We start from the raw sequence: 20225 nt of genomic DNA, 5'->3' as shown, positions 1-20225 counted from the left end.
GTTTGCACAACAGTTAGGTTTTACAAGGAGGCCTCCAGTTTGTGAATTGATTTGGAAGATTTTCTTTTATTTTGGAATACTGTGTGGTGACCTAGTTAATTGAGAGTAATTACTGTCTAAATATATTGGTTTAACATAACAAAAGGCTGTCTGGAAAAAAAAACTGGGAAGGGAAAGAATGGCTCAAGATAAACCACCTCTTTGCAAACACTTAAGAGTTATTAAGGGACATCTCCAGAGCTATTAGCAGAGAAGGCTTTAACTTCGCTATTGTAATTTAGCTCCTGAGGCTTGAAACAAAGCAGCAGAGCAAAGGAATTGATCTGAAAAGGAACGCTTTCTCTGGTTCTGTGGGTAGCATTTTGTTGGGAAAGCACTTGACACGTAGGAGTCATGCGATGCCCTTGGAAAGGAAGGGGTAGGATGCCAGTATTTAGCATGGATTTGGTTGATAATATGGAACTATAACCTTTATTTGCTGCCTTTCCCCCTCTTCTCTTTCCGGAGCCTTGCTCTTAGGACTGAAATTGAGCACTGTGTTGATTTTAAGTAGGCTCACCTGGTCGCTGGGGTGACTTCTGATTGCAGGCTTTTTTTCAGGAGTTAGAGCCTAAATCCTGTCAGACCTGCTCTGTAAGTATGGCAGAGCAGGACTGTTCTAAAAATGGAAAAATTGCTTAATTTAGGAAAGGTAGGGAGGGCCTGACACCTGAAGGGCTATGTTAAGAAAGAGATGTATGGCCATTCCTGTAATTAGGAGAGATCAGTCATGTAAATTACACGGGCTGGATCTGGCATGCTCATCTTCGTTTCGAAGTTGTTTGGTTTATAATAGTAATTTATCTCATATGGCAGAGAGCAAAGGGGTAGTGTGGTGCAAGTGACACCTCGGGAGTAAAAGAAAGCAGGCATGGATGTGTAAGCAGAAGCCTTTAGATGATAACCCCTTCCTCTCAGAGCTCTAACTTTTTGTTCCTGTCCCTGAAGTATCTGCAGTCGGTGCTATGCAATTACAGCTGGGGCACAAAGGGAAAGACCTACAAAACCAAGTATATCTATTTAAAAAGAAAAGAAAAAGACAAATTTCGGGGCCTTGAGTGTGTTTGACCTTGAAGCCATCTTTCTTGTTAATGCTTGCATGTGCTTGTAAACTCCACTAATGTTGTGCCTGTCGCAGAAAGGCAGAGCAGCGAGGTATACTACTTCAGTCTCAAGAACAAGAACCTGCAGATAATCAGGTTGCAGACAGTTTGCAAGTGGCGTGCATTTTTCCCAAGCAGTGCACTGCATTCGGAGTGGCGGTGGGGTGTTGGTAGTAGGGAAGGAGGGGGAGCACTGTGTCGTGGAAAGACTGGGAACAAAGCTAGCAGTGATACGTTGCTGGCTTTTCTGGTTGTGTAAGCAGGGAGCATGACTAAAATGTGAGCACTGTGGGTATCTCTTGCAGCAGAGCAGTGCCATACGGCCTCTCAGTGGCTATCTCTTAGGGTTGTCTGTGTCAAAGAACGTGAACTTAAGTCAGATTTGCTTTGTCATCCTGACTTTGGCTCTTGCCACTTTCAATTTCTCTTTAGTTTCTGGAAGTTTCTTCTTAATTCTCTAGTGGGAAAGCAAGAGATGTATCCAAACAGACTGAAGGGCTCATTCCCAGCAAAACTTGCTGCGCGTTAATCAAAACAGTGGGAGCGGGAAGGTAGGTTTGTGAATATCTGATCACAAACGGGTGGCAGATCTGTTTTTCAGCATGTGTTCTTTAGTTAGCTTTTAACTAAACGCTGCAGAGGGCTGGAGTTGTTTCCCAATGGCAAAGCAAGCAATGAAATATGACACAGGGAGGGGAAGAGGGTTGGCAGAGGGCCTATGTGCACAAATAGCCCACTACCTTTTGAAGCAGATTTGCAGCCAAGCAAACAAAAAAACAGTGCAGACTGCCTTACAAAGAATTACAGTGGAAATCTTCTTCTTGGAACTTTTCCTTTTCCCTCTCAATGTCAATAAAAACTCATTATTGCTGATTCCAGAATCCTAACTTGCAAGATGTTGTGGTATGTCTGAAAACATATTTATATGGCAGTGGATTAGGACAAGAAAGAGCTGTGTTGCAGTCTTTTATAGCTCTTAGAATACCTTTTGCCTTGGATTGCTGTTAATACAGGGAGGAATCCTAGTGAAAACTAAACTCTAGATCATAGTGTTAGCTGGTTGAGCGAACAGGAGTCTCTTGGCACAGCCCTGTTGTGAGTTATGTAAATCTTGTGCAGTGTATAAGCAACAGGCGGTTGGTGACGTAAAACTGAGCATTTGTCTCTATTTATTGGCTAATGTGACATGCACCCTTGCTGTAGCATTTGACTGAGCTGGCTGTATTAAATATAGCCTTGACACTCCTAAGTAGAAAATACCTCAAGCTGAAAAATGGTTTCTGGTCTGAAATGAATTGTTCTAAACGTGGAAATCTTAGACGGTGGCTCTTTTGTCTCCGTATCAAAGTCCGTTCCATGTTGATGGCGAAAGGGCTCACTGTGAGGCTCAGCGTGCTGAATTCGCTGATCGATTGTCATGGCCACGTTGTGCAGAACATTCCTCCAGTGCCTCCTAATGCTTTGGCTGTGCTCTGGGAGACTTAGCGGGATGTCAGTAGCTCCTGCCGTTAACACAGCGTGATTATCTTCTGTCATTCGTGATGGATTACCAAACTGATACATCTGTTGTTTAGGTCCTCTCCCACCCGCCCCCATCACGGGTGGCTCGCAGATCTGCCTAATGCTGCTATTACCCCCTTTGACCCAAGCTTCAGTGCTATTAGCTACTATGCTTTGGGTCCCCTGTGTTTTCTGTGAGGAGAAAGCGGTGATGCTTCTCCCATGCAGTTCTGATTTTATCCAGAATGTCTGATTTTTATTTTTTTTTTTTCCCCCATGAACACTGTAGGAATTGAACAGGAGGCAGTTTCTCTGCTCACTGTTTTGAGCCTCTTTCCAGCTGGCAAGCAGTCCAAAAAAGCCCTGTGTTTGCTTTTTCTCAGGGTCATGCTGCAAATGTTTCTCTTGCTTTCACCTTGGCTTTCTGGCTTCGCTTTAGACACATGACACTCCATCACACAATACAAACCCTCAGTGTATCGCTGTACTTGGTAGTGCTGCTTCTGACTAGCCTTCTGCATTTGTTTTAGGTGGTGATTCCCAGTTCTTGAAGGTTTTTGTTGGTGTTCTTTTCTAGCCTGCTCAAAAAAGCAACACAGACTTTTGTAATTGTGAATAAAAAGCAGTTGTTATGCCCATTGCATTTGGTGAGATTTTACTCATCTCCATTCTCACAGCACCTGCTCACAATGTGTAAATTAGGGCCACAACCTCACAGATGTGTAAACAGAGGAATTACATGACTTGCCAAACACTTACGTAATAACTTAATAGTATATCGTGGAACGGCAGCTAAGACTTATGAATCCTCTTCCTGTTTGACTGTTCCTCTTTTCAAATTAATTATCACATGAGTTTCAACTACACCACAACTCGGGAATCAATAGCATTTGTGGCTTTCTGAAAGTCCTTAATATATCACAGACTTCCACTGTCATTTGTCTGTATTCAGTAAGAACTTCTGACTCAGATGGTTTGTAAGTTCCTTTGAGCTGTGACTATCCGGAGCTGAGCAGGCACTTTAGTGATTAATAAATAGTCTTAGAGTATGCGTGGCTCATACATGACCATATGTTCCAAAAGCAGCCAGACTTGAGTTATTATCCATAGCTACTGATGCCCTTTGGCCCTCAGAGTTATCATAAGAACGTTCTTTGTGTTTTGTTCATCTTATGTTCCTTTTGGACCTTCTGTGCTAGAATAAAAAAAATGGAGAGGTTCACTCTTTCTGAAATTAGCTCAGGAAATTAGGCTGATAGAAAGAAATTGCCCTGTTGTTTGCATGCTGCTGTGTGGCGCTTCCCTCGGTGTCTCTTGAACTTTTTGGCAAATTTCATAAAAAGCTAATAGGGTAGAGCTCTCAAAGACTCGTAAGCTCCAAGATTTCCAGTGAAAATGATGCAGAGTAGAAAAGTAGTCTAAAATATTGTCCCTGGCAAGTAAAATGCTATATTTTGAGCTCTGTTATCTTGGCGAGTCCGTGTGTGGTAGAGATAAAAGCTTTAAAAAAACCAAACGTGCAGCAGAGCTAATACAGGCTGGCTAATATTTTCGCTTAACTGTTTAGGATGACACATGTAAACCTGTGAAAAAGACCTGACCCACCTGTACTTTAGGCTATAACCTGCTCTTTTGCTTTCTAGGAATCTACAAGCCGCTATTGGAGCCTACTATGATTTTGAGAGTCCAAATATCAATGTACCCTCCATGTCCTTTGTTGAAGATGTCACCATAGGTGAAGGAGAGTCCATCCCTCCTGATACCCAGTTTACAAAAACATGGAGGATACAAAACACAGGTAAGGCTTTTAGACTGTAGCAAAACCCATGTAGCGTGTATTATGTGAGAGGATGGCAGATCTAGTAGAAGAGATGCTGGCAGGAGGTTCAAGTGCACTTAACTTGGAATAGAGCCACCCTGTCAACTGAAGGAGCTAGCCTGCCAACCTGTGCGTATTCCCATTCTTACGTTGGCACAAACATTTTGTGGCGAGATGTGCGGCTCAATTCACCAGTCTTATTCCTCGTGCCACCACACCAACAAAAACTTTAGCAAATGTCTAGATAAAAGAAACTGAAGTACAACTTGGGGGGTTATTTTTGCTTTTTTAAGTATCTAGATGTGAAAATTGATGAAGACTCCTTAGCTAGTCATGGTTCTGATCACTTGATGCAAACAAATGGAGTATGTTTTTAAGTCAATGAAGAGATTGCTTTTAATCTCCAAGCTTTTTAGCTGGTGACCAGCCTGCATATTACCACTACCCTTCATCACGCCATTTCTCTGACCATCCTTGTTGTTTGGTCATTTGGCTTTCCACGGAATTGTGGTCTCTGTGAAGGCGGTGATGCGATGATGTAACTCTGAGAAGAGGTAGAGATTTAAGGGTAATGCGGCAGGTACCCTATTTAATATGCTTTTGACAGAATTGCTTTTTCATGCTCCGAGAGGATGCAAGGCTGGAGAGACCACATTCCAGCATGAAATAAGTCAAAACAGTGACTGGGATCCAGGAAGTGAGACTAGGCAAAATACATTCTCGGTGCTTGGTCTTGTTGGGATGTAGTCAGAGAGAAAAATGAGATCCGTGGATGCAGAGTGGAATACCTTGTCTTCAGGTGTTGCAATGACAGGATGTTGCATGAATGTTTAAGCTGTGTGTCTGAATGTAATTGACCTGCTTGCACTTTTGTGAAGAAGAATGATAGAACAACAAGGTATAATATCATGAATCATCACGAGTAAAGTTCAGATGGGTTAGTATTTCTGCTTGTAAATAACTGCAGTACTCGAGTGCTGTACGGATTTGTACTGAATATCAAATTATAATAGAGAGTAAAATTGTACTAAAAAAATCTAGGAGTGTTTCACCAGGATATGAGAGGTGAGAAGGGGTGGGGTGTAAGAACACTAATTTATAAAGACTCTGTTCTAGAGAAAGATCTTGATTATTTCAGTTTGCTTTTTCTGCCTCAATTTTTTTGATTTAGCACAGTGGCAAGGTGACATGTATAGCTTGCTTAAACTCCAATAACATGAAAAATTGGCAGGTTTTTTATAACAGTCTCACATACAGGTCTTACAAATGTAGTAAGTTTGACAGGTCTTGTTTCTCCACTGTTGGTATCTTAATTTGCGTGTGTTATGACCACACCTCCTCCTTTCTCCTTTCAGACTCCTTCCTCTCTTATTCCTCTGATGTACCCTTTCCTGCATGCAAATACAGCCTTAATTCAACATCCTAGTTCAAGCACTAATTCATTATTCTTGGAATGTTTGACCTTCTGAAATCCATGGGCCTTCTAAAACGAGGAAAGGAAGTTAGTCTCGACTTACGAGTTCCTGGCAAAGCCAACATTTGTTTTGGCTTCTGTGTGGGTTAAAGCCTGATTTCTCAAAACGTACATCTGTACTCTTAACAGTGGTGCTGGAGGCTAGATCTTGTTAAAACCATGCTGTTGAGGCATGTTTTAGTTAAATGCAACTTCACATACTGTGTTATGACTGTGCAGTTTAGGGAAGACCATGGCATTTTAAAACCATTTTATGGTTTAATTAAGGTACAATATCAAAGGACTGTAGTGTTTCCAGATAATATCTGCTTGTTAGGTAGATAACTGAAGCAAAGCCAAGGTTTTTAACAGCTCTACAGGAACCCTTGATTAAATGACTTCAGTTCTAGAACACGAAATACCTGAGGCATGTGTCACCGAAGCGTTTAGTGTCTGACGAGTATGACAAGCAGAGCTCTGAGAGATTGTCAGTTTTAAGCAAGCAGGCAGTAAGCTAGGTTCAGTTAGGTTTTCATATACGTTATTAAAAACTAATACCCTGTTCTGATACCTTCCAGGACGGTGCTTGGCTTGTCTGCCAAAAGACCAGTTTGTATAGTAGAACCATTGCTGAAAGAGCAGCAGGATTTAACAGACTTGCTTCCTCTTCCCACTCTACCCCCAGCTGCTGCTGGCTCTGCAGGACAGTTACTACAATTTATCATCTCCTGAGAGATGAGTGTACCAAAATAGAATGACATAATCATAATTTCATTTTATGGGGCTTATCAGTTGCAGCATTCTAGGCACCTTGCAAGCCTAAAGCCATTAAAACCGATAAAAATCACATAAATTATTTAAACTAAACCATGTTGCTGGGCTGCCAACCTTTTCAGATGAGACTTCATGTTCAACTCCCACACGCCATGGTCTGAGGTCACCTAGTCACTCAGCTCCTCTTTCAGAGACCTCCTTATCTCAGCACTGTTTCCAACTGTAGTGATATATCCCCCACTCTGAATATCTCACTTTACTTGTTCACGTCATGCTATCCCTGCCAGATTGTGAATTTCACAAATAAGGACTTGACTAGAAAACCAGTCTTTGCCATGTCTTCACTGAAGTATCCACAGGAATTAAATTAGGAGGCGAGCTTTTGCAAAGGATGCTTTTTGGGGTAACCTAAGGTCAGATCAGCATCCACTTTCTCGTCTTAAACTAGACATGGAGTGGTTCCAAGCCTCTTCGTTCAGGCTTTCCTTTGCTGTTTCCATCAACCTCAACGAAGCATTAGGTATTCTCAAAGTCATTGGCTTAGTCATGTCACATTAGTGGGGAAGAAGCAAAAAAAAAATGCTGCTAAACTGATTTTTCACTAGTCTCAGAAGCACTTTTCTTTTTGTCTGCCCCAGTATTTGTTATCTTTGGTGGAGATGGCTGTGCTTGCATGCACTGTTTTCTCTACCTCTACAGATTGCCAGGTCATGCTGTCAGTCCCAGTATCTACAGTCTAAACATTGATCTCCTCAAATAAATCATATGTTCTCAAACCTTTCCACCTGTGCACAAGGCTGAGGGAGGAAGGGTTGGTGAAAGAAGGGAATAAATCCATCTACAAAATAGTACTAGCTCTTCAATTATAGTTCAAACTGTGAGTTCCTCCTGAGACTGCTAACAGGCTTAAAAAAGAATGAATCCCTGAAAGAAAATGTTCTCGGCGCTTTGTATTAATAACGTGTATTTTGATGTCACAAGACTCAGGAGCTGCATGTAGGGAGGCAGGAAGAAATGAGGAGGGGGGGAACCCACCTAGGACTGACCTCATCTTTGTGTCTAGCATTGATAAAATATATATGTGTGCCGGTTATGTTGATTTTCTTTTTTTTTGTGGCTGTTACACTGTGATTTTGAGAATTTTCCTGTGTAAAGAAGACCTAGGGATTATTCAAACAGAAATATGAATTGTCCTGCTGGTCTCTAAATGGACCAGTTAAGCTTTGTGTGAAAACTATTCTTCTTCAGCATCCATCGCTGGCTGTGTTATGTATATCTTGGTATTCCTTTGACTGTCCAACAATTGCACAACTGTTTTAATAAGCATGTTTCATCCAGTCTTACACAAACAGACACAGAGCTTTTCCTGGTGCACTGTCAGTAATTCTTTCTTCTGTTTAATCCCAGGGACAGAGGCGTGGCCCCCAGGGGTTTGTCTGAAGTATGTCGGGGGAGACCAGTTTGGCCACGTAAACATGGTGATGGTCAGGTCCCTGGAGCCCCAGGAGATTGCAGACGTCAGTGTTCAGATGTGCAGCCCCAGCACAGCAGGAATGTATCAGGGACAGTGGCGAATGTGCACTGCCACAGGACTCTATTACGGAGGTGAGTGATCCCTTTTTGTGGTTCTTCAGGCTTTTCTTCCTCATACTCCTGCTGCAGACGAAAAGGATGCTCCTGGCCCCTTGCAGATGTTCTCCTGATAACCAAATGGTGACAGTACAGGTCTGCCAGCTCAGAGACTAAATCTAGAAAACAGAATAGAGAAAACATTAAATGAACTACTATGTTGTCTTGGTCAGCGCAGGTATGTTTTCTAAACACTGGAACAAATTATGGATTACACAAAGCTCTGAAAAACAAAGGGACTTGCATTTCTTTGGGAGATTCTTTCCAGTTGGTCCTTGCTGGGATTCTTTCGCAGTGAACTCCATAAAATCTACATACGTAAAAATCTATGGAAGTGGTGAAAACCTCATCTGAGAAGTTCAGCCCTGGGTTTTAATACAGTAATTTAATGCATCTGCTGTGAACCATATTTCTGTATTTTAAAAAAACCACTTTTTGATATTTTGCCTGGTGCCTCAGCCTGAGCCACCAACATCTTCATTCATTTTGAGTCTTTCAGTCATTTTTAGCCAGCTTTAGTTTATACTGAGAACATGTTTGTATCTGTTTTGGCAGTTGGGATTATCCCAAGTTACATGGGCTTGAGTGAGAGATGTTAGCACTTGAAGTCAAAAATAACTCTGCTCAGAAGTAGGGGGGTCTGGGCGGGATGGTTGGGAAACGTGCGACTCCTCGGTGTCAAAAGGGGATGTAACTTGTCCCTGGAGAAAGGGCATTAGTTCCTCTGCACAGGTTGGAAGGCCTCCTCAGCTTACATTCCCTGCCACAGCCCCGTGTGTGTGTAAAGCTGAGTGTTTCCCAGCTGCTGACAGTTTAAAATCTTCCTAAACTTCCTGAAGTTGCACATTTTGAAAGGAAACAACCAACAAATGAAAATCCCTTTGGCTATCGAGTTCTGGCTCAAAGCTACCCTTCCCCGGCTGTATAATTAAGGGCGTTAATGCTAGCCGGCCCCCAGAGGTCAGGCCCCGCAGCAGCGTGAGAGCCTGGCGAGTGGCCGGGGCTGTTGCCCGGTGGTCTTGGGGGGCCACCGGGGCGAGCTGGCCGGGCGTTGTGCCGCGGTCGGGCAGCAGGGGGCGCCGCAGTGCCGCTCCGCGGCGGGGCCGGGGATGGGGGCAGGCGGGCGCGGGGGGCACGGGCTGCTGTGGCGCTTAGTGGGTATTTACGGGGCCCTTACGGCCCCGGCAGGGTGCTGGGGACCTTCAGCGAGTTGCATTTGTGGAAGGGAAAAAAATCCCGCTGCCTTCAATTGGGTCGTAAAATGCAAAGTAATGAGCCCGGCCCTGATAAACCTGGGGAGGGGCTGGGGGGAGAGCTGGGTGAGTTCATGGCACACAGCAAAAGTACCTGCTGTCTGCTCCCGCAGGCCAGCAGTGGCAGCACGAAAGAGCCTCTCGTAGGTTAACGCTTGACTGCAGAAAACCTGGAAACGATTACATGTGACATGAGGTGCTGTTATTAGATCTGCTGAGATGAGATAAGGTATTGCTGCTGTTCTTCTTTAATTCTCCCTCTCCGTGCAGCAAAACAAAAGTGGAGCACGTTTAATGGAGAAGTGGAGAGAAAAGGAAAAAAAAAGGCAGTAAGGCTGAATTTGGATACATACCAAGAAATGTATTTATGTAAATAGGCCATAATGTTTGCATGAAGTGTAAATGAAATGGTAAGTAAAATAACAATCTTATCTATGTACAAGAGGCAGACATGCATTAGGTAAGAACTGTAAATACGTTCCTTATACTAACCAGTAGTTTGTGAATTTGGGTAATAGTCTACCAACCCTGGGTGTCTTATCCACCCACTGTGAGTGTTTTGGAACTGGAATAGAGATATCTTGCAGTGAGTTGTCATAAACATAGTTACCTTCTAAGTCACCCTTTTGTTGTTTTATTTTAATAGTCAAGCCTTTCAAAGCTAAACAAAAAACATTGCCTTTTCTGTACCGTCAGAGCAGGAGATTGGCAGTGATATTTCCTGGCTCTCATTTCAGTCTTGCTGCATAGCCTTGGATAAAGTCACTTAAGGTTTTCTTTTTTCAGTGCATCCTATTGGTAACCTGAAGGTATGGAACTTGAAGTTGCCATCTCAATTTGCGTTTTTTATGTTCTTAGCTGCTTCATGTAAGTTCCGTGGGAGTAAACGTTGCCTGGTTTTCTTGAAAGATTGGACACTAAATTAGTGTTTAATCGGTACTTCTAATGCTTCATAAAAATGTACTTTAAACGATCAGTCTTTTTTTCATTCTATTGTGAAGGATGGAATTCATGTTCTGTTTTTCTCCTTCCCACTTCATAAACTCCATCTAGTGACAACCTGAGCGTCTGTCTTTTCCCACAGATGTCATCTGGGTGATCCTCAGCGTGGAAGTTGGAGGACTTCTAGGTGTAACACAGCAGCTGTCATCCTTTGAAACAGAGTTCAACACGCAACCGCATCGCAAGGTAGAAGGAAACTTTAACCCATTCGCCTCTCCACAGAAGAACAGGCAACCAGATGAAAACAACCTAAAAGACCCTGGGGGTTCCGAGCTAGGCACAATCAGCAAAAACACATGGGGGCCTGCTCCCGACCAAATCGAACAAGATCAGAATGGACTGTCACAAAACTCTGTAAATCTCTCCCCCAGCAGTCACTCGAACAACTTGTCGGTAGTGACATACAGTAAGGTAGGTGCCCTGGGAGAACAGGAGAATGGGTAGGTGATGAGACTGTGATGTATGTAATAGTTCTTCGTTACAAACTGCAAAGCCCTTCCCTTCTGCTTCTGCCAGACCTGCTAAGGAAGGTTTTGAATTTGACTGTCTGACTCTGCCAACTCCTCATGTTATATTAAAATATTTTTGCCTCTGATAGACTCTACCAGATCTACCTTTTTGTTTTTGCTTCAAGTCCTTCTTAAAATTTATATAATCTTGTCTGGGTGCTGTAACTATTAGTGGCTGGAGCCCGCTCCAGTTGCGTGTGCAAATAAGTCAAAATATCTCTCTAGATGTGCTCCTGAGTTTTAAATAATTTTGAAAAGAGGAAAAAAAACCACACCCCCAAATTCTAAGATTAACCAGATAACTTCTTTTTAGCTGGTGTGGGGAGACTACAGAGCTCAACGTTTTGATCCCAGAAGCTACCTGTCAGGAACAGTCAATCAAAGGACTATTCCTGTCTGTGTCCTTGTCTTGTTTATAATTGTAGGTAACTGAAATTATCTTTACTTTAAATCTCTCATAAAAGCTTGCTTGGTGGATGCTATATGAGTCTGAGTGATATTTTGACTGTTTTTATTTGCTTGTGTGTGAAAAATGAATTGCAGGATTATTTACAATTCAGAATCCACCTGTTAATGCAGCCAGTATGTGTAGGTGTGTACTGTCGTATGTCAAACTAGTTTGATTTTTAAAATCCTTTAAAAATGCTTTGCTGTACTTTAAGCAGGCTGTGTAGGACAATAACACTTGGTTGCTGAATGACTTAATAAAGCCCTAATGTTAGTTCACCTACAGCACTTTAGTTCCTAACTGGATGAACTGCCTGTCCTCTACCAGTGGATCATATTTTAGTGACCTACTTTGCACCAGGGCTATGCATTTTTTTACTGATGGCATGCGCGGGATTAACTGTTTGACAGGCTACCAATCACCCTTCTTGTGTTTTGCACCTCAAACATAAATTGCTATAAGCTGTATTGGCTCCTGCTTCGAGATTCTTGCACACTAAAAGTGAAATGGATGGCTTAGGAAATGATTGAAAAATAAAGCCTTTCACCGATCAGTTCAAATACAACCTGAAATTAGCAGTGACTGAAAGTCACTGCCTTTTAGTGGTTGCTTGGTGGATAGCAGTGTTCCCTGAAGGGACAGGCCATTGTCTGACTGCAGAGGCTGTCTAGAGACCGGTACAGCTGCTCTGCATAAACTATCTCAGGTGCTTCAGGCAGGGAGTACTGCTCTACGGCTGTCTGTTGTCACCAGCAAAGATTGGTAACAGCTCCATGTATCAAGTTGATGAAAAATCACTTACCAAGTACAGCTTTGGTGAGTTAATGGACTTACCTAAGCCTTTCATAGCTAAAATACTAGATCTAATTAAATTCTACTTTTGGTGGTCAGCTTTAGGCTGGAGGTGGCTTCCCCCCCCTTGCCTATTGTCTGAGTGCAGAGCTTGGCAATTGCTTCGTAGTTGATTTGCACTTGCAGGTGGATAGATGTGGAACTGCTAATACATGCACTTCTGAGAAGGTTCCTGTGTAGAATTTCTGGATGTGAGGTTTTGGCAGTAACGTGGCCTTCAGTTTTCGCTAGGTCTCTCTCCCCGTGGTATAGATCCTTACCCTTCCTAGTGAGAGGAGAGTGGTGTGGGCACGAGGAGGTAACGTGTACCAGCAGACTCTCTTGGCTGAGGAGTAGATGCTTTCTTTTCTAGGAACATAGGTATAAGAGATACCTGTTGGCGGTGCAGAGGGCATAGCAAAGGTCAGCTGTACCATGGGAAAGAAAAGCCAAAAAGGAGAGTGAAGCACTACCAGAGAGGATTTCACTAAATTTAAGTAAGTTGGTTTAGCTAGTAACCCAAAGTTTAAGATGAGTACTCTTAATGAGATGTGAGCCATTATAATCTAACCTCAGATGTAGGGTAAGTGGCCTTTCTTCCCTTTGTTGTTGTTTTATTTTGGGGTTTTTGTTTCTTTCTGTATTTACAGAATATTCTTGGGTAGACTTGAAGTGGATTATCTGAGATAAAAGCAAGTTTCTTGCTTCAGAAGGGATAACTTTACGGTCCTTTTTGGAGATGGGTGGGCTACGTGAAAGGTCATTGATTTTTTGAGGGTTGTCTCTACTACAGTGTTTCTATTTGTGACATAATAAAACAGCTTTTCCTTTGGAGGCCATTATTAAGGTAGGTCTAAAGATCAGAGTCCTGTTCCAGCCTTGCTCTTCCTGTCCAGGCCAGGAGGTGTTCTGCCACAAACTTGCTATTTGTATTGGTACAATACTGTTTCTGTAGTGAACAAGTTTGAATAGGTTTGACATCGTGGATACTTGGTCTCTTTTAAAATCACCAGGTGAACATGCTCACCTTCCCAGCTTTAGGTCTAGCAGCACTATTGCATGCCTTCTTCCTACAATCTGGAAAAGATGATAGTTGTGGGTTTTTTTCTAAAAAGGGGTAAACTGGGAATACCACTTAAACAGAAGAGGACTTCTTGAGAGGTCATACTGGCACTATTAAACCACCTGCTCAGCAGATGGTATTCCAGTACCTGTTAGGAAAAGTCATACCTGGCCCTTCTTCCCCACTTCCCCGGGGACTTGACCTGTACTCTGCTGCTTGAGAGGGGGAAAGAAAACGACTACATTTGGAGCTGTTGTCTTGTGATCCACTGTTGATGTGAAAGGCTTTATTTCAAGTTGTAGGAGCAGACAAAGGAGTTGTTGGGGGGTTGGTTATATAGTTGTACATTAAGATTCCTGGATTGTATCTTGGGACCTCTAGTATTTTTTGTCTGCTTCCATGTATCAGGAGAACGAAGTGAATCCCTAGTCACGTTTGATGCACCATTTGGTGAGATATAGCAAAAAGGATGGGTAAGGTCTAGTGAAGGCGTTCAGAAGGACCTATGTCCTGTATTTAGAAGTAAAGTGAGCCCTGAAATATCTCTCAGATCACTGTGGAGGCTTCCTCTCTGCCAAGAGATCGTGGAGGACCCATCATGCAGTTGCATGAGACCATGAAACCTTTGAGATAAAACTGGCAGTTTCTGGCATCTCCAGCTGGAAAACATACTGGAAGTTGCCAGACCTTGTCTGTATTAATTCTCCCTTTGGTGCAACTGAGCAGGTGTGACTTGGCCTCTGAATTTCCCCGTTGGAGTCAGGATCGTAATGACACTGATGTGCCATCTGCTGCTGGATTATACAAGTATATCAATGTTTCACAAGTGGAAACATTCAGAATGCTTTTTTTATACAGTAGCACAGAGTAGGTGGTTTGGATGCTCTGCACAGTGAAACAAAGTTACCTAGGAAAAACCAAAACAAGAGACCGAGTTCCCTATAAGCAGACGAGATGAAACCTGTGATACGGTTGGAACAAATGGAGTGTGAGCTTTACTCCTGCTGTAGTGTACGCCTTCCCTGGGTCCACCCTGCGCACCTTATCAAATAAACTGCTGGAAGGCCGTAGTTCAGGGTCTGTGTTCAGGGTATTGCTTTAAGCATGTTGTTATATCTATTCCCAGTGGAGTTTTTGCATGTTCTTAGAATTAAAGATGTGCTTAAGGATAGGATGCTTATCTCAGGACAGGGATGAGCTGTATTAGAGTCCAGATATACCCATGCATGGGTATTTTATTCTCCTCTTTGGCAATCACTTTCTCTCTGTATCCTCGAGAGAGATGAGGCTAATATAGCTTCCTTCTATTTACTCGCTCCTGTCTCATAGCAACACTGTCGAGGTCACTGCTGCTCTCTTGTGACAGTCTTTTACATTAAAAGCGCAAGATGCAGTCTTACAGTGCCTGGGGAATTAAATTTCTTAACTGAGGAAAGAAGCATACAGGTTTAAATGCCTAAAAAGATCTGAAGTGGATAGCCATATACTGACACTCAGATTGTACTTGTCACCTCTATGTAAAAAATACATATATATCTCTCTCGAAATCCGTTGCCCATATGAATTGAGGAATTGCTGCTTCCTGTGTAATGCAGAAAACTACATGTGGAAGTTCTGATTCGGCAAATATTTGCCCGTACAGAACGATTTGCATAGTCACTGCCATAGCAGAGGGTGTTCTATAGCTTGTCTGGTTTTAATCTGTTCTGTTCATTACTCATGCTACTCTTAAAAGCCCAATGAAATATAAGCATATTTGCAGTTCACAAAATGAAAATCGCAAAATTAAACCACCTTTTTTCCTGCTGTATCTATGCTCCCTGTCTTTCTTCGTTCTGTGTGGAGCTGAACTCTGATCCGTGCTACTTGACAGCTTTCTATATGTAAGGGGAAACCAAAGCGTGCTGTATTCTTAGAGCCTTTAACTGGCTTCCCCTCTCTGAGTTTCAAAGTTGCTGCTGTTTCTAGGTGTGTGCTTCTTCCAAACCAGGGCACTCCAATTTGTATATTTTTGGAGTACCTCTGTAAACTTCAGACAATTTTTTTTTTCACTGGAAAGTATTTGGGTCCCAACTCTTATTTGTGGGTAAGATGCCCCAGAAACGTTTGCATCCATGTAGAAGAGAAGTTCCTCCCATCCTGGTGTTTGGGCTTCAAACTGGGCTAGTTGACTATGTGGTTAAATTAATTTAGAACAAAATGGGAGAACATTGGACTCAACTACCATAGCTACTCTTTGACAGCCACACAGCTGCGTAGCATCTGCAGGCTAAACTGATGTTGCATGAGCTGGTTTGCTTATCTGGTGAAAGACTAATGTGTTTGGATGCTGCATGTTAGCTCATCCATGAAAACCGACAGTCCGTGTGCTTTCAGACTGTGGGAAATGTGAGATAATCTGATTTTAGCTTAACTTTGCTCCATTGCAGGCCAACAGAGTTACCCTGTTCTTTTATCTCTGCAGACTAAAAGCACGCCATTGATTAAGTTACAAGAGCTAAGTTGTTGCATGGTAACTTAACCGTGTACCTGAGCCCTCATGTACTTCATCAGCTGTGTGCATCTAAACCAGCCCTAGGAGTGGCTGCACTGAGAAGATCCTTAACTGCCTGGTGGTCTTAACTGCCACGCCATGTTTGCACAGCATGCATGGAATAAAATAATAATAATAATAAAAAAAAGTGCTCAATACTTTGTTCTTCTGTTTGTGTTCAGTTTACGTAAGTTAGTCAAGAAAACTCTGCGTAGTTTGGAGAAGCACTGACTAGGAGCGGCCCAGGAGGTGACGAGGAAACGGGGACTTGTAGCGTTGTCTGATGCTACTGTCAGTGTACACTGGGAGACTCCTGTATTGCTTTGCAGCTGTGCATCAGAAACTCCTGTCTCTCTTGAAGTGTACCTTTTATTGATCTTGACTCAGTCACAAAGGTGAAATAAAGATAGCTATTTGAAAGCCTGTGTTGTGATGGTTTATGAAAGATTAACTCAATCTTTGTTTTATTTCTAGCACAGGTGCCTTCATTTAAAGAGCTCAGTATTTACCAAGGCCTTTGACTTTCCAGAATGTCTCATTTCCTTTCTAGATACAGAAGTCAAATGATAATTTATACCAATAATTCGCATGTAGAATCTTTCCTTGGAAAAACACGGTCCTCTGTTCTCACAGACTTTCATCTGTATGAATAGCCAGTATGCTTTCACTAGCAAGTTAGCAATTACTTCTGTGGAAGATACTGGAAGAATTGAAAGTAAATTTGCAAAGCTGCAGCTGAGCTTTTCATGAAGGCAGTCATGTCATTTTGAGAATAGAAGGAAATTCACCAAAAATAGTGTAAATAATTCTTCATTTGAAAGAATTCAGAAAAACTGCAATTGTATGCAGAATTATTTTTGTGTGTTTATGATGTAAAATATTGCATACAAGGGATAATTATTCTTGAAAATGTCATATAATGGAGTCTGGTATATTTGCACTGCAGCAGTAACTAAAGTTTTCAGGTATCAAGACACTATTACACTGTGTGTTGAATAAATGTACTGAGAAACGACTGCTCTGCAGAGAGCTTGCCTCTTACTGAGGAAGAAGAAATATTCTCATTTCACAAAGGGGAGTGAGAGTTTCTTGCTCAGGGTCTGATGTTAAACCAAGTCTACACTTGATCTTAAAGAAAAGAAACAAGTGTTTTTTAATTTCGTACGTTCTCATGTACACTAATAAATCTCACGGGTAAGTGAAATGCAGTGAAGAGTGGCAGTCCCAAAAGCAAAGATTTTGGGCTCGCTCTTCTTGGTGACAGTCCCTGCCCCAGGAGAAGGTACCGTTGGTCACAGATTCTGGGACCGTTGTTGGACTTCTTCATGAGAGAAGCCCATCTAGGGATGCCAGCCTGTTCAGCGCAGTGTAGCAAGTGGTACAAAGCTGTATCTATTTAGTAATCTGAAACGCTGAAGGTGAGCTAAATTCTGGTTTTAATTAACACATGATTAGCGTAATTGTGTAGCTTTAAATTAGAAGCTATGGAACATGGTATCTGAAGATCCAGAGGGGTTTCCCTGAAAACAAGGTTAATAGCGTCTTCACAGGGTCTCTCTCTGCGTACAGAAAGACTAATGAACTGTTCTCGTGTGTGACTTCAGATGAAGACTCTGGGCTGTGTCCTGATTAACTGTGTTAATTCTTTTGTGTCATGGGGTGCTGCAGATGTCTTGGCTTACAGCACACACAAATGAAATCGGCAATGTTTTGCCTGTGACATAAACTGTGAAATCCATGACGGGTACAGCGCGGGCTCCGCAGCGCGGTCCCGGCAGAGGGAGCAGGCAGCTGAGAGCAGTTGGTGTTTAAACCCTCTCGGGAGGCTTGTGAGTGCTTGCCAGTCAGTGTCTGCAAACAAAGCCTTATGTGCAGGTAACTAAAAGATGAAGCAAACTCTGGCACATGTGTCTGTACAGGTCATCGGCCACAAATCCTGTTTTTCTTCTGTAGAGCAGTAAGTACGATAGCTTAGGATTTTGCTTGTAACATGGTTTTCCTCCTGTGTCCTTGGGGTTTTTTTTTGTGCACCTAGTCACGTTATTTTAATGTTCCTCTTCTGCTCCCCTTCCCCCGTTTTTTTTTTTTAAATATTGACTATCTCAGTCTCTTGATTTTGGTGGGAGCTTCTCCTTTCTGAGGTGAACTGTTGTGCTGGAATCTGCAGGGTGTTATCTTTTTAAAAGATTCCTTTGCAAACCAGGAGGAGTGCAGCGTATTCCTAGGGTAAAAGCATGTTTGGTTTTCCATCACTTGCATGTATTTCTGTCTTCCAAGTTTGCAGTCTTCCATGCTTCCCACACACTTCATGAGACGTCCTGTTTAATAACTTGCTAGTCCTCTACTCTTGGTTGAATTTTGAGAGCTGCTGATAGATGTTTGATTTTGCCGTTGTCTTGGATCTTGCCACCTGATATATCGTAAAGAATTAACTTTTCCACCAGCTGTAGCGAGATTACAGGCTTCTTATCGCATTACCTTTATCGCATAGATGTACAGCAGAGCTCTTGAGCTTGGGTTTTTGCAACTGGGCTTCAGCTGGTGAAGTTGAGACTTTCTTTATCCATTTCTACAAGTCGTGTTAAAGACTCGTTACTTCGTGGCTTTGTGGCTGGTGCAGTGAGGTTGTAACAGAGCTGTAGGAGGACATGCAGGAAACGGTGTTTGCTTTGAAGTTTGCCCTGTTGAAGGTAAAATGGTGAAAACTGAAGTCGGAGCTTCACTCAAAGACCGAGAATGGCTTTGTGCTAGTTGGGGTCTCGGCTGTCTTACTCATCAGTGTGCTGGAAAGAAGCTGGACTGTGTTACAAAAAGCATTTGCATAATGATCTTCCAACTTTGACAATGAAATACAATGAGCTTTTCCCACTTCTGACCTGGGTATGTGTCTGGATCTCACAGGAGGATTTTGTGTGTGCTTTGTACCTTCATCGTTGTGACAAACTTTATATCCCTGTGACTCGAGAGATCTCTTGCCTGCCTGTTGCTTGCTTGCTTTTGCTTCCTGATGAAACCCTGGATAGCCGATGTGAACAATAGAAGTTACAGAAAGAAGTTCCTGTTCACTTGAGACCTGTTACTAGATCTGTCATTTAGGTGACTCACTTCAGGATGTAAAGGAGGAAAAATGGATTTTTTTCATTAAATATTGTGTTTGGTTTTTCAATCGAGGAAAATGTATATTGTTGTCTTGAGAGAGGAAAAAGTGGCGGTTGTGGGAAGGTGGATTTCCAAGTCTTGATTGATTTATTTTCTTCTTGAATGGACTCTCCCACCAGTTCACAGCCTCTTACTTAACTGTTTGCTGTAGTCTTTAGAACAGACGTGTGAAACTGTGGTTGCTTGGCCTTTGTAGCATCTATTAGGGGCTTTTTGCTCTGGTGTAGAAAATACAAGTTACTTTGTGGCCCCATAACACCTGGGTATTACCTGGCCTAAATAACACCTGAAAGAGGTAAGTGGATAGCAGCGGCCACCTCTGGGCAAACCGGCTAGAAGCGCTGAAAACCTGTGTTTTAGGAGTATTTCGTAAGGCTAGACAGCACAGGTCACGCTGCTGGGTAAGGGGCTGCATTTGGTTCCAAAGTACTGGGATGGGATGGTCGGTATATGTAGGTGTTACACTGACCAGTTTTATTTTTTGCCTGTTGAAATTGATTATGTCTCCAACTTTCTTTCAGGGTTTCCACGGTCCTTATCCCTTCGGACAGTCTTAAAACACAAAAACACAAAACGGGTATCGACAAGAGGAGAATTTAAGAAAGAACTGACTTTTGGGGGAAGGGAGGGGGATTCATGTGGCAGACAGACACAACGTGGATCCCCCCTTCTCTGCCTCCGTGTTCTGGATAAAGAAGAAAAAACAAAAGCCCAGTAACTTAAGACTAGCTGTTTTCAGAGGAAAATACAAAATCTAAGTATGCATGTGTGAATGCTGGATTTCAGGAGTGTTGTTAAATGCTATGAGAAAGAAAATATACCAACACCATGGGTTTGGGGGTTTTTTTAGAAATCATTCTCACACATAATTAGGTAGTTTAAAAAATGAAAATGAAAAAGCCATCTTTAAAAAAAAAATATTTTGCCTACAGAGCGGTTGTAGTTTGTGCAAATGTTTAATTTGTTTGTTTCTTGTTCATTTATTTTTTTTTTAAATAAGGGACAGCGTGCATTTTTATGGAACTGTCATGTTTTGCTTGCTACCGAATGGGAATTTGCTTAGCATCTTCTGGGGCTTGTGCAGTGACTTTTTGTTGGACATATTTTTAG

General features: G+C 42.4%; 1 protein-coding gene across 2 annotated transcripts in view; it reads left to right on the top strand.

The window, feature by feature from the left end:
- ILRUN (inflammation and lipid regulator with UBA-like and NBR1-like domains) overlaps window positions 1-20018 on the top strand; it is a 30542-nt gene extending 10524 nt beyond the window's left edge. The window contains exons 2-5 of one of the 2 annotated variants that reach the window (XM_040616837.1): window positions 4286-4440; window positions 8096-8293; window positions 10655-10983; window positions 19637-20018. In XM_040616837.1, coding sequence (XP_040472771.1) covers window positions 4286-4440; window positions 8096-8293; window positions 10655-10983; window positions 19637-19672 — 718 coding nt within the window. In that variant the 3' untranslated portion in view covers window positions 19673-20018. Of the gene's footprint in view, window positions 1-4285; window positions 4441-8095; window positions 8294-10654; window positions 10984-16138; window positions 16377-19636 lie in introns of those variants that run through there. The other variant, XM_040616838.1, reaches the window with a different exon arrangement.
- Window positions 20019-20225: the final 207 nt, after the last annotated feature.

The sequence above is a fragment of the Falco naumanni genome, chromosome 17 (assembly GCF_017639655.2).
Source record: "Falco naumanni isolate bFalNau1 chromosome 17, bFalNau1.pat, whole genome shotgun sequence".
In the NCBI taxonomy this organism is placed as follows: domain Eukaryota; kingdom Metazoa; phylum Chordata; class Aves; order Falconiformes; family Falconidae; genus Falco; species Falco naumanni.
The sequence above is the reverse complement of the archived record's forward strand: the minus strand, read 5'-3'. Positions and strand labels throughout refer to the sequence as shown.